Genomic DNA, 12,518 nt, shown 5'->3' with positions numbered 1-12,518 from the left:
AAACAGTTTCATGTCACCACCAGATGGGACAGTAGCAGGAATTGTGGGGAAATGGTTTCTGGTTCATCTACCTTGTTAAAGGTCTCCTCTTGTAGAAAGATCAATGAAGCAGTTAATTGCCTAACTGTTATTGCTCCATTAAACCCAATTAGAAAGACAGAGGAAGAAAAAACTTAAACAGATAACACAGTGATATGAACCACTGTAAAAACAGATTTTATCACATGTAAAATCATATTTTATTTTATTTTATTTTTTGCTCATTTTTACAGCAGTCTTAGCACAATGCAATAAAAGTTCCAATCCCTAAAAGTGAAAGTATTTATAGTTAATTTTTATTTTTTATTTTTTTTGTGTTTGGTTACATTTCAAAACACTAACATTTTTAATAGTGTTAAATCATCTTTAAAAAATGACAAACTTAAAAAAGCCAAGGACACATCATGGTTGGTACAGTCTGTGATGTTTATTATATTTATGTATTTATTATTTTTTAAGTTATTTTGATAATTTCATTTTATTAATTTAAATTAATTTTAATGTGTTCTGTCGTGTTGAAAGACCAATTTCTATTGAACAGAAATCTGAAGTGCAGAACCCCCCTGACCTTTAGGTGTCGCTATAAGAAAAACAAGACACTTCTTCCTCTGCTGCGTCGCCTCTATTGGATCCTCGTTTGCACATGTTGGTTGTTTTCAATATTTATGGCGGAAGTTACTTCAACCTGTAAGTTTTCGCTGCACTAATATTAGGAAAAGTTGTCGGAAAACCGACTTGCTTGGAGTCCGCATATCTCAGATAAAATACAGATTAATATGTTCTATTTTTGTCATAGCATTTCAGACTCAAATTGTTTTTCTCCGCTCCGTTATGTTTTCGTGCAGCTAAGGAGTTTGGGGGGATCATTAATCCATTCATCACCAGCAGCACAGCGATGTCGGATTTCTCGTTTCGGGATACATTATTGGCGCATATTTATCTTTTTTCTTATCGTGTCTGTGTAGTTAGAAAGAACATAATCCCCATTGAGCGTCGTTATCCTTTAGCTAACGTTTCAAAGGAAGTCCACGTCACTGAATGAATTTGCTGCCCCAACCTGGTGATCTGACTGCTGTGAGTGTGACATGATCAAAATTTGTCTAAAATACTCAGTAAATTATTGATAGTTTATTTTTTGAGTTAGAGATACTTCAGACTTGCTGCATAGCTCCTTTCATCATATTTAAATGTCTTAAAGTCACATAATAATAATATTAATAATAATACTAAACTTATAGAACTTTTTTCTGACTCAAAATACAAAGAAACAGAGTATTTATTTATTTATTCATTCATTTATAGATTCAATCATATTTATTTGTTGCCACATTTACTTGTGGAGTTCATGTTTTATTTTGATCAGACTGATTGTTTTCTAGAATCGTTAATGTTGAATATTAAATATTAAAGAACTGTTGGCTGCTAATATTAACAAGATATTCGTTTGTGACCCAAAAGTAGTAGTTTCTATTAGAATTATGTTTCTCTTAAAAAGCACTCAGGGAGGTAATGGTTGACGTTTTGTGGCAAAAGGCAGCTTAGTTTTTCTTTACAAATAGTTTGTATGGATAAAAGGGATTCAGTTGTCTTTGTTTTGACAAATAGTCTTACAATTCGATACATTGAATTTATTTAACATTTGTGTTTGGTTTGTTACAACAAACAAGGATATGTATATGAACAATTTGGTCATTTGGGATAGAGACTTGGTATAAACAGTATGCTACTCTTTTTCAGTAAGTTTTCATAGATTGTCTGAGGGGCTCAGATAATCATTAAAACGTAATCTATTCAGTTAATGCTAAACCTGGTTATCGTTTTTTTTTTTTTTTCACTTTGTTCTGAGTTGCTTCTTTCGGGATTATACTTTAACCCCTCTCACCCTCTGTGGGTGGTTTCTCCTCCAACCTCTGGTCCTCTACTAGAGGCCCGGGAGCTTCAGGATTCTGTGCAGTATCTTAACTGTTCCTAGTACTGGAATTATCTGGACGGAGATGTCTGATGTTTTTCCAGGGATCTGCTGTAGTCACTCCTCCATTTTATGGGTTTAGGGATTATTGTCCCCAGGTGCTCTGACTACCGCATTTGATTATCACTTCTGCAAGTGGTTTCCATTGGCTATAAGGGTGGTTTTCCACAACCTCATTGGTTTTCTTACGAAGGCTTTAAGAGTCCTGTTAATGTGGTACAGCTCCAAGCACTCAGTGATCCATGTGTGTGGCATCAGGTCATAGGAATTCTTCTTTATTGTAATCAGTCCAGGCTGTGCACGGGTTCACCCTTCCCTTAACCATTTTGGGTGAGTCCCATCTCTTTAGCAGCTGGTTTATTTGTGCTGCTGAGTTTCTTTAGACCGTATACATGTATCATGTCAGGGCCTGGTGGTGTCCTGTTCTTCATACCTGAGGCTCTCTCTTGGATGTCTGCCACTGTGATGGTTACTGGATTCTGTTCAGGGAGGTTGCTATGTTCTTTTCTCAGAGAAACCAGCCACTGGGCATTGTTGTTACTGTATGTGCTGTCTCTTTCTCCCATATACTTTTCCAGTACTGTTCAGATAACAGTCTTGTTGTGTCTTCTGTTATGACCATGTATTGAGCGTACATTTTTGCAGGTTGAGATGCAAACAGCCTGTTTATCCATCTAGGTTCATTGTCTCTTGTGTATCTCTTAAACCCTAACCCTAAAACAAAAAAAACAAAAAAACATTTATGAAGTTATTATAATTGTATTACACTGCCTTGCATCACAGTCTGTATTTTTTCTTTTTAATCTCTTCCAGGTTTGTCTTAGTTTGCTAAAAAGGACATTTATCTGTGAACCTTCGTCATGGATAAGGAGTGGGTACCTTTGGACTGCCTGTTACCTTCTGGTAAGCCCTTTACACTAAAAAGACGACTACATTTAAAAGTAAGACAGGACAGTTGGAGAAGCAACTGGTTGTAAGTTGTTTATTTACATTTCAATGCTATAACTGGTTAGGCTACTCCAGAATCTTGAAATGGTTCTTACGAAGGCAGTTTTTTGTTACTTGAGAGATGGGTTTGGGATCATTGTCATGGTGGAAGATCCAGCTAGGTTTCACCCTCAATGTTCTCTCTGATGGAAGCAGAGTTTTGAACAAAATCTGACCATAGATGGCCCCATCTATTCCATTGTCCCGTTTGTCCCATTTGCAGAAAATCATCCCCAAACCAGGATGTTTCCACCCCCATGCTTCACAGTTGGCATAGTGTTCTTGGGATGCAATCCAGCATTCTTCACCCTCCAAACATGGCAAGTGGTGTTTATACCAAAGAATTCCTGTTGCCAGCAAAATAACACACACTCTTTGACCGTTGCGCAATTAAGGTCATTTCAACTGATTATGACGTGGAGAAAAGCTGCTTTGTGTGTTGCATAACGACTTGTCAAAACGCAGTGTATTTGAACTCAGAACTCTTTAGGTGATAGAAAATGTTTGTTGTCTTAGCATGGGGTGGAAAGTCTTGCATAGTTTGCATATGGTCGTCTTCTGCTTCATGTTGGACTTCTTGAACCAAAAATCAAACCAAATCACAGCCATCCCCCATCTTTTTGGTAAAAATGCTTCTTCTTGGACTGCGTCTGTTGTAACTCCAGGCATGCAAGTTCAGCCTGTTGCACGCCCATGGTTCCCATTCTCATGAGTCAAATATGTCGCAAACCTACACAAATAAAAGAACAAAAATCAGCATCTTGTCATAAAAACACAAGACAGTTTCTCTGCGAAAAATCTCTTTTTTTTCCATCTTTATTTTTGCTTAAATAAACCGTTATATTGATATATTTGCTGTAATAATTGTTTTAGTTAGGTTAGAAACAACAGAAACAGTAGAAGAGATAGACACTTTTCTATCATCCCAAAGATATGTATCGTCAAATCGCCCAACACTTGGTTGGGTGTTATTTAAGGTTGTTTGACAGTTGTCTTTTATACAACTGATAACCAGTTCAAAGGTGCCTATATACATGTAAAGAGTGGAGGATAGAAGAGCTTCTTAAGGATGCTAAAATGTGCGTATTAGTCCTCATCTTTCGGCAAGTATATTTGTTTGTTTCTCTACTTTTTTGGACTTTTTTAGGCAATTTAAGTATGCATAATAATCCAGCTTCACCTTTATGTGTTTGTATGAGGAAGAAATTGAGCTTGCGTAGAGCTAGAGGACGAGCTTTTCCCAGTTCTGTCAAAGTGAAGTAGGTCGCTTAATATTTTGTCCTGTGGAGCAAACAAAAGGCTCAGTAGGGTTTGTCCCCATGTGTCTCCATGGGAAGGCTTGTTGCATATTTCCATATTTCAAAAATCTCAAGAGTAATCCAAATAACTAACAGACTTTTTTTTTTTGTAGAATAAAAGTTTTTACTCATTGAATTTGCCTTCGATTTCTTATTTGGAGTCAACTATAAAATACTGGTTCAGTCAGTGCATTGTTAAATGCTTTCACTCACTCCTGCATAATAGTGAGGCACATTTTCAATGAAGGTTTTTTTTTCTGTATTTGATGAATTTTTAATATATTTCGGCATTTTCAGTTTCATTTTTTGCAGGATCTTCTTATTTAGACTCCCAGAGGAGATTATAAAAACACCCCCTGGATGTCTGCATTTTAAAAATCCCTCGTGTGCACTGTTAGCCTTTTAAATTTCAACATTTTCATTTTTAAATGCCTATTACTGGCATATATATGTGTGTGTTAGCTTATGGGCTTGGATTTAGTTTGTGTTTGTAGTATTTATGCTGTCTGGCTCTTTTAAGAGGATCCCAAGGTGACATTTCTGTGAACAGAGAGCACGGAGGGCCGCGCTCCTCCTTGTGTTTGCAATTCTCGATGCGAGGATGTGAGTGTTTGTGTGACAAAGGGTTATCTGAAAAGTCACGGCTGGTTGAGTTTGTCTTTTGTTCTCTGCACACTTCCGGGCAATTAAGAGACAAGACTGACAAATCTGCTCCTCCTCTTTTTCTCTCCTCACCGTCCCATGTCCTCCTGTTTTTTTTCTTTCTCCTTCGCTGTTATATCCTTCTCTTTTCTTTCTTTTATTATACTTGGGTGGGGTTGACTTTTGAAGTGACCTTTAGTTCCTTCTTTTTTTAATTTCGACTTCAGAAAATCTCATTCACTCCAATGAAAATTGTTTTTTTCTTTTTATCAGTATGGAGGACATATTTCAAAAAATAAGCTTAAACTGCTCCATATGTTAGCAGCTCCTCTTTTAGTCTTCAGTAGAGGAAAACTTTCTTTTTGTTTTCCATCTAGAGAAGTAAATGACAATTCCAAAGGAATGGTCAGTGCATTTGCATAAAGCCATAGTGAAAACTGCCCTTATGGGCGGATAGGGGCTGTCTTGACAACCTGATGGAGCACGTAGGTGACCCGCTCAGAATATCAAAGTCGTGAACGTAACTCTGTGAGCTTGTAGAGGGAAAACATTCACACAGTTTTCTACAGGCATCCTGCGAACGGCAGGTCGCCGGCGACACTTAGACAACACGTAAGAGTAATTAAGGGTGAAGTAGGTGAGACACAGGCATGTAAGGCTTTTCATCTTTTCAACCCCGACAAATCCTACGCACTGTGAACGTAGCCTGTTAGTGCTGTTCAGGTGATAAGAGTGCACTCTTGTCATGCCCCTTGCAGACTCTGTGTTTGCAAGCTGGCTTTTAGAAATAAGAAAATTGACAATCAGATTGTGTGGGCATCTTCAGCACACCCTGTGCTGGTGGAACTTTGGGGTCAATCAGTAAATGCACCTTACTAATGGTAAGGCCAGGTCTCTGAGCGGTGACAGTGCAGGACGGATGTGCTTGTCAAGGTCTAAAATTATGAACTAAGTCACTATCCAACTTCAAAGTTGAGAACTTCTACTATGTCCTCAGTGAAAAATACTATGTTTATGTACTAATAACTTAGAAGCTACACAGTAAGAATACACAAATCCTTGCGAGGATATAACTTTGGCTTCTGTATGAATGATATTGTTTTAATAATACATGATTAGAATGGTGTTTTATTATAAAAACATAGAAGACAATCGAGTTTCATGCTCTACTGTAAACTGTGTAATGGGGGGGCGCATGAGATTTCTAAAATGCGGTTGGCGTGACCACGGCTGAGCTAACGGCCCCAGCTCCGTGGGCAGGGCTTGAGAAGTGCGTGCCTCTGGATGACGCGGCTGCCTGAGTGGACCACGGAGTCGGCAGCAGGCGCTATGGCAGGACGGCTGGTTCAGACGGTGCGTCTCTGTCTCGCTTCCAATCGAGCCGGCACGCTGGCCGGCCCGGGCCTCAATAAACGCTCCAGTGAACCGGAGTGGTCATCCGTAGGGGACCTGGGCACTGCGGGGCAGATGGCAGAAAGAATGTGCGCTCAGTGTAGTTTAACATGCATTTGCAGTAATGAATGTCTCAGTGGGTGTTCGGCCATTCTGCATGTCAATCAAGTGACATACCTCACGGTGAGAATGATTATTTGCTGATTGCAAATTTCTAAAAATATGATAATTTTTTTTTTGTTTATTTATCTTTGATGGTCCGTGGTCCACCCACACGATCGACGTAATGAACGCCCCTGGGTAAGACTCTAATGGTTAGAGTGTGACGAAAGGGCGCAATATGACTGCATCACCCCTAAGTCATAAGTATGTGCAACTTCCATTATACATCACCAAACTATACATCACCATACACTTACCACACATAACAATTATTTCTTCCATTTTATGACGTCCCTTGAGGTGTCCTCAAAGGAACTGCAAGACACACCTGTGCTCACCTTAATACGACCCTGTCTGGGCCCTGACAACCCAAAAACCTGCAGCATCTTTGGGTCAACACCCGTAGAGGTGCTTGTGGCAAAGGCTTTACTAACAGAGCAACAAAAAAAGGTAGGCGAGGTAATAAATATGCTGCCTTAGGAAAGAGAAAAATAAATCTTCCATCTTCTAGTCCTTCTTCTGTTGTCTTTGTTTGTCATTTGTCACAATGACTGCTTGTCATTTGTCACACAGTGACAGCTGGTGTGCACTCTGCAAAACTAAGTCTTACCAAGTATATGTATCTAATTTCTAGTCAAATGAAACTAAAACACAACGTATTTAACGTACAAAAAACTATTTTCTGACAGAAATACTTGTTTTAGACAGGTTAGAAAGTTGAACATCTATTGCCAATGAATAAATCACATGTTTTCATTCAAACACTACTTGGTGAGTCAGTTAGTTTGAATAGTAATTTAAGTAGGGTTTGATAAGATTTGGATTGGGTCAGTGTAACCCAGATTAAAAAAATAATTTAAAATAGAAATCCAACAACATTTCCCTTTAATAAGTAATTGGATCTTGTGAAACTGGTCGAGGTAAGTGAAAATACTCTAGTCCAGGGAATTTTTTTTTTTTTACAGGGATGCATGTACAAGCATAAAATCCGATGGGGAATGCTTTAAAGTCTCAGAAAAGCAAGACTTGCATGGAAACCTCTTTTCTAATGTTTTTTTTTAATTTCCATCTCCATGTGGAGGGTTATAGTGACCTCAATCTAATTAATTTGTTCCAATTTCCTCTTGATTGAGGTTGTCTAGAGGCATGAACAACAGCTTTCACTCTGTATTTTAAGGATACTGTTTGAAGGTGTGTGATTCTGGTAAAACTGTGCTGATTTTTTTTAGATATATTGTGTTGATGCTGCCATTTATTGTGTCTAAGTATCCACTTTTTTCTGTCATTTCAGGCACACAGAAAATCTGTCTGATCATTCTGAACCAGCCTCTGGATAAAAACTACCTGCATATTCTCTGGAGTAAAGGTATACATCTTCCTGCTATTTAAAAAAAAAATAGATCAGACAAGGCCTTTTTACAAATGTATGGCACCAAAATCCTATTTCAATGCATTGGTTTGCATTGAGCAGAAAATCCCCACTTAGTGAGGCTGCCTGTGTAGCCTACACTCCTTAAAACTTTAATTTGCAGCCATGTTGCTGAAAGTGCTCCTTCTCCATCTGCATCTTCAGCTCCACTGTCTTTTGATTTCTACAAAGAAGAAATATGCAGCCTCGTTCTGAAGTTACCTTTGTTGTTTTTGTAATGATTTCTGCAGCCCCTCCACCTGGAAGCTTATTACATTTAAACCCCAGATCATTTGAACTGATGGGCATTGCCATTAGAAATGGGAAAATAAAGTATTAAACAATTATGAATTGACTAGAAAAAAAGGATTTATTGTTCATTTTGATAATGAAATGTCAGATAGTAATGATGAGTGATGATGAGGAGCAGGGGGTTTGGGCCAAGGATATCACTCATTTATGAGAGGAGCTTCTTGCCTACCTTTCTCTCCCCCCCTTTGTGTGTCTGCCTTTTTGCAACAAGACAGTATTGCACTTCTTAGAAACACAACATGCCGAGTGCTACTGAGAGTAAGAGAACAAAACAGATTTTACATTTTTATCTTTTTGACAGGAATGCTCGTTATCCATAATTGCCATAAAACCCATTATTTCTCAAACGCCTGTTGAACAAGCAGAATATAAAATTGCAGACGTGATATATTTAACCGCTGAATCTGGAGACAAACTGATCGCTGCCATATGGTGCTTGTTATGATGTAAAATTGCGACGAACAACCTCTAGAAAAGTGCTAATTACACTAAATGTAATGACTGAACTGAGTGAAGAGGATGAAGGATGTCATGGGGCTGTCTGTCAGTTTACAAACGAATTAAAACATGCTTGAAGACCCACTTTATCATTTAGGTACAAGTATTAGAAGTTCCGAATCTTTTTTAAACACAGTTGCTAAATTCTGTCTTGGGTTTGAATGGAAAAGTGTGTGACAATATATATTTTTTCAATGACTTTGTTCTTGTTTGCGCTTTTTCTTGTTATAATTTTATCGTGCCGTATTTGAGAGATAGATGACCTCTCAAATGTTGGTGTGCACCCATTAGTTAAAGCGTAAAGTCATAGAAACAATGACAAATTATTTCTGCACCTTTCTGCTGGCTTGACGTTAGGGATACATTTTAGGCATGTTGTGGGCCAAAACCAAAGTCTTAAAAAAAGAAAAAGGGAGGAATTTGGGAAATTAGAGACTGAAATCAACAGTCAAATCACCAAACAATTCACGAGTATTCATTACAGTCAAGGGCCGACTTGGTCAAAGATATGTGTGAAACAAAAACGGGGCAATAACGGCACTTCCTGTTCGAGGTTGGTTTTGAAGACAAATGTAGCTGGGGCTATCTCAGGTCAGCAGGTCACCGCTCGGCTTAAGCATGAAAGTCCCATCAACTCTCACATCTTACACATTGTTTTTTGTCTTTGTGTTTGGATTTAAGTCTAAAATACCTGTTCTGGAAAGGAAATTCAGAAAACTCTGGTTGTTTTATGCTTAGGATTATAGCATGATCTTCCGATTGACTAAAGTCAAACTACCAGACCACAAGAATACCGGTAGTTTAATTACAAGAACGCTCAGGTTTTTCGTTCCGCCTGTTTGCCCAGTTTTGGAAATATCAGAGTTTGGTGTCTTCATATTTGGCAAAGACTATAATGAATCACTGTGGTAAAAGAGTGGGCACTTTTTCTTGAATCACACTGCTGTGATAACTATGTCCCTGTTAGGGCTTCCCCCAAAAAGTTCAATGGGAAAGCAAATCAAACCAAATCAACCAAATGACATTTCTCACCAAATGAAACCACCTGTAAATGTCTTATTAGAACTACAACATTTAAATACATCTGAAGGGATTTATTGTGTTGTGCTTTGTACTTTTGTGTTGTAAGGTTTGAGATGCTAAATACCAGTTTTACTGCTGCATCAGTTTTCTCTTGCTTAACCCTGTAACACTGGAGATGTTGCACTTTGACATACCGTAAAGCTTTTGTGAATCAGCTGATTATGATGCATACAAAAACTATCGGCTTTGCATCATTATGCAGCACCTTACTACTAATTTGTTTCTCTCTGCGCCAGAGTCAGCTGATTTACATGGATTGCATTAACATTTCACTGCTGTGAAGTGTTGCATATCAGCACAAGGCTGTTTTTCTGCGCTGGAACTACATTAATTGCATAAACGATTGAAGAGTTACGGTAGTCGAAAGAAAAAGACAAACATTGGAGCTAAAGCTCAGGTGTTAAGTGGTTAATTTAACCAGATAGGATTTAATGAGTTGCAAAAAGTTAATAAAAGTTGTAACCCTCAGGCAGATACACGGTGAAGCTGGAAAGTGTGTGCACTGCTCCACATCTCTTTGTATTGTACTGAATTTGAAGATTTAATCGATCGTTGGGACAAAGGGTCTTCTTTGCAAGACATGGCTCTTTCAACACTTCTAGAGTTGTGAAGTCAAAGGCACAAGGGTTATTTGAAGGGCACTGTATAATCTTCAAACATGCTCTAGCACAAGATAGCTTCAAAGCACTTTAATAGTAAATTAAAAACTAAATGCATATCTAATATCATTTTTTTTAGAAATGTACATGGTTGTTCATGTACTGGCCCATTGTCCAAGAGAACTCTATCTACATCTGTTCATCTTTTTGCTGTTCCATTCTTACTGAGAGGCAATTAGTCTGAAGAAGACAACATAAAAAGCAAATACTGTGTGCTTGTCTAGGCCGTTACTTCAGCACTACACCCTAAAATTGTTCTCACAGTTGAATAACTCTGGAATGAAGACAGTTAATAACCCATAGGACTCTGAAAACGACTGTTGAAAGAATCCACTGCAAACTCTTAGCTTGACCGTCATATTCAGGTGTGCAAGTTTAATGAATGGCACTTTGTTTTGCAATAGCAGATTAATCTTTCCTGAGGGCAGTTCTATGGTTGTGGTTTAGGACGCTGGAACTTTGATCAATTTCTATCTGCACCCTGCTGATCTTAGGTGTGCTGGAGGCTAATGTGCCACTTTGGTAGCTGATTTAAAAAAAAAAAGAAGTCATACTGGGAAAATACCAAACACAAGCAAAGATTCTAATCATTTTATCTGGATCAAAAAAACAATAAAAACTGCACACATACTAATTATAGACCTTATCACCAATAAGATGCATTCTTGAAAGAATTTTAAATAACCCAAATAACTTTCAAGGAAAACTGATTAGGAGTCATTATAATAACTTCAGATGGAATTTTAATGAACAAGCCTTTGATATTCTTATCAGTTTAGCAAAAGACCCAGGAGGCACCTGAGCTCTTTCCACCTTACAGCGGTCGTGCAGTTAGATAAAAACAGCTCTCTTGGTTTTAGCTGTCAGAATGGAGGACCTCCAAAAATCATTCATGTCATTACAAAAACAAATGGTCTCATCAGATTTTATGCTGAAGGTTGTTTGCCCCCAGAGACAGAAACACTTTGAGTTTCCTTTACAACCCTCTTTCTCTTTTTTTTTATTTTAAAGTGCTCCATTGGTGGTTTTACATATTTTCATGAATATTATTCTATCATGAAAGACATATTGGTTACCCAGCTGCGTCAAATAATGCAGCTTCCTTGAGATTTGAAAAATGGTGGCTTAAACATTTTTGCCATCAGTGCACATGGGAGTTGAGAAAGTTTTGACAGACTGTTTCTTGTGTGTTTTGGGCAGATCTCAGATCTCTCACAGCTTGGTAGTAAACATGCTTGTAGCAAGTTTATCATTCCTCACTTGAAAAGCCATGTTTTTTTTTTAATGGTGCACGGGTGATAAGCAGATGCTGGCATTCTCAAGATGTCTCAGTGCGCGCACCCTCTCCAGATGGTTGTTCACCTGGAGGCATCACAAACAAGTCTCCATCTTTATAGACGCTGACATTACCCGTCTCACACGAACCTCTGATGTGCTGCCCCTGGGCCCCCAATTCCTCACCTGTGGGGAGAGGGAAAGCAGCAGGGTGCACAGGGGGGGGTGATTGGAGCTACAAGAGCGCAACCCTGATCAAAGGAAAACTCATTTACTGATGCCGAGTGTGGTGTTGTTCAGTTGAATCATGCTGCTTATTTCACTCATGCACCCTCTCACTTATTGAGTTCATCAGTCAGATGCTTATTCACTCACTCACCTTCTCACTCAATCACCTTGAGATGCCTCACCTGCTCATTGTGCAACAGCACAAACAAGAAGTACAATACAGCAATCAGTCAAGATTATCCTCGCTGCAGAAGAAGCAACAAAATGCGCCCCTGTTGATTAGAAGTGCCTCAATTCATCATTTAATGATGCTGAGTTGTTTTCTGGAGTTGAAGTTTGAGAACTCACCTTAACTGCAAGACGAACACCAGCCATGTCACTGAAAAAGTTGGACAAATGTTTTACTTTCCTACACCAAGAAGACATACCACGTAGAGTTAGATGAATAAGGTGTCAACATTTTCAAAACTGCCCTTATGGGTGGATATGGGCTGTCTGTGGGCACAACATTTTAGGATCGTGAACCCTGTAGAGCCAAAATGTTCATACACATTTAGCGAAAACGT

At 38.5% G+C, this 12,518-nt stretch overlaps 1 protein-coding gene across 3 annotated transcripts in view; it reads left to right on the top strand.

Moving 5' to 3' along the window:
• Positions 1 to 656: 656 nt before the first annotated feature.
• Positions 657 to 12,518, top strand: part of tpk1 (thiamin pyrophosphokinase 1) — a 70,660-nt gene continuing 58,798 nt past the window's right edge. For 2 of the 3 annotated variants that reach the window (XM_004080990.4, XM_011488835.3), the window contains exons 1-3: positions 657 to 726; positions 2,822 to 2,911; positions 7,781 to 7,855. In XM_004080990.4, the coding sequence (XP_004081038.1) occupies positions 2,869 to 2,911; positions 7,781 to 7,855 (118 nt within the window). In that variant the 5' untranslated portion in view covers positions 657 to 726; positions 2,822 to 2,868. Of the gene's footprint in view, positions 1,114 to 2,821; positions 2,912 to 7,780; positions 7,856 to 12,518 lie in introns of all 3 variants that reach the window. The other variant, XM_011488836.3, reaches the window with a different exon arrangement.

Source organism: Oryzias latipes, chromosome 20, assembly GCF_002234675.1.
Source record: "Oryzias latipes chromosome 20, ASM223467v1".
Taxonomy (NCBI): domain Eukaryota; kingdom Metazoa; phylum Chordata; class Actinopteri; order Beloniformes; family Adrianichthyidae; genus Oryzias; species Oryzias latipes.
This window is presented reverse-complemented; position numbering and strand designations above follow the sequence as displayed.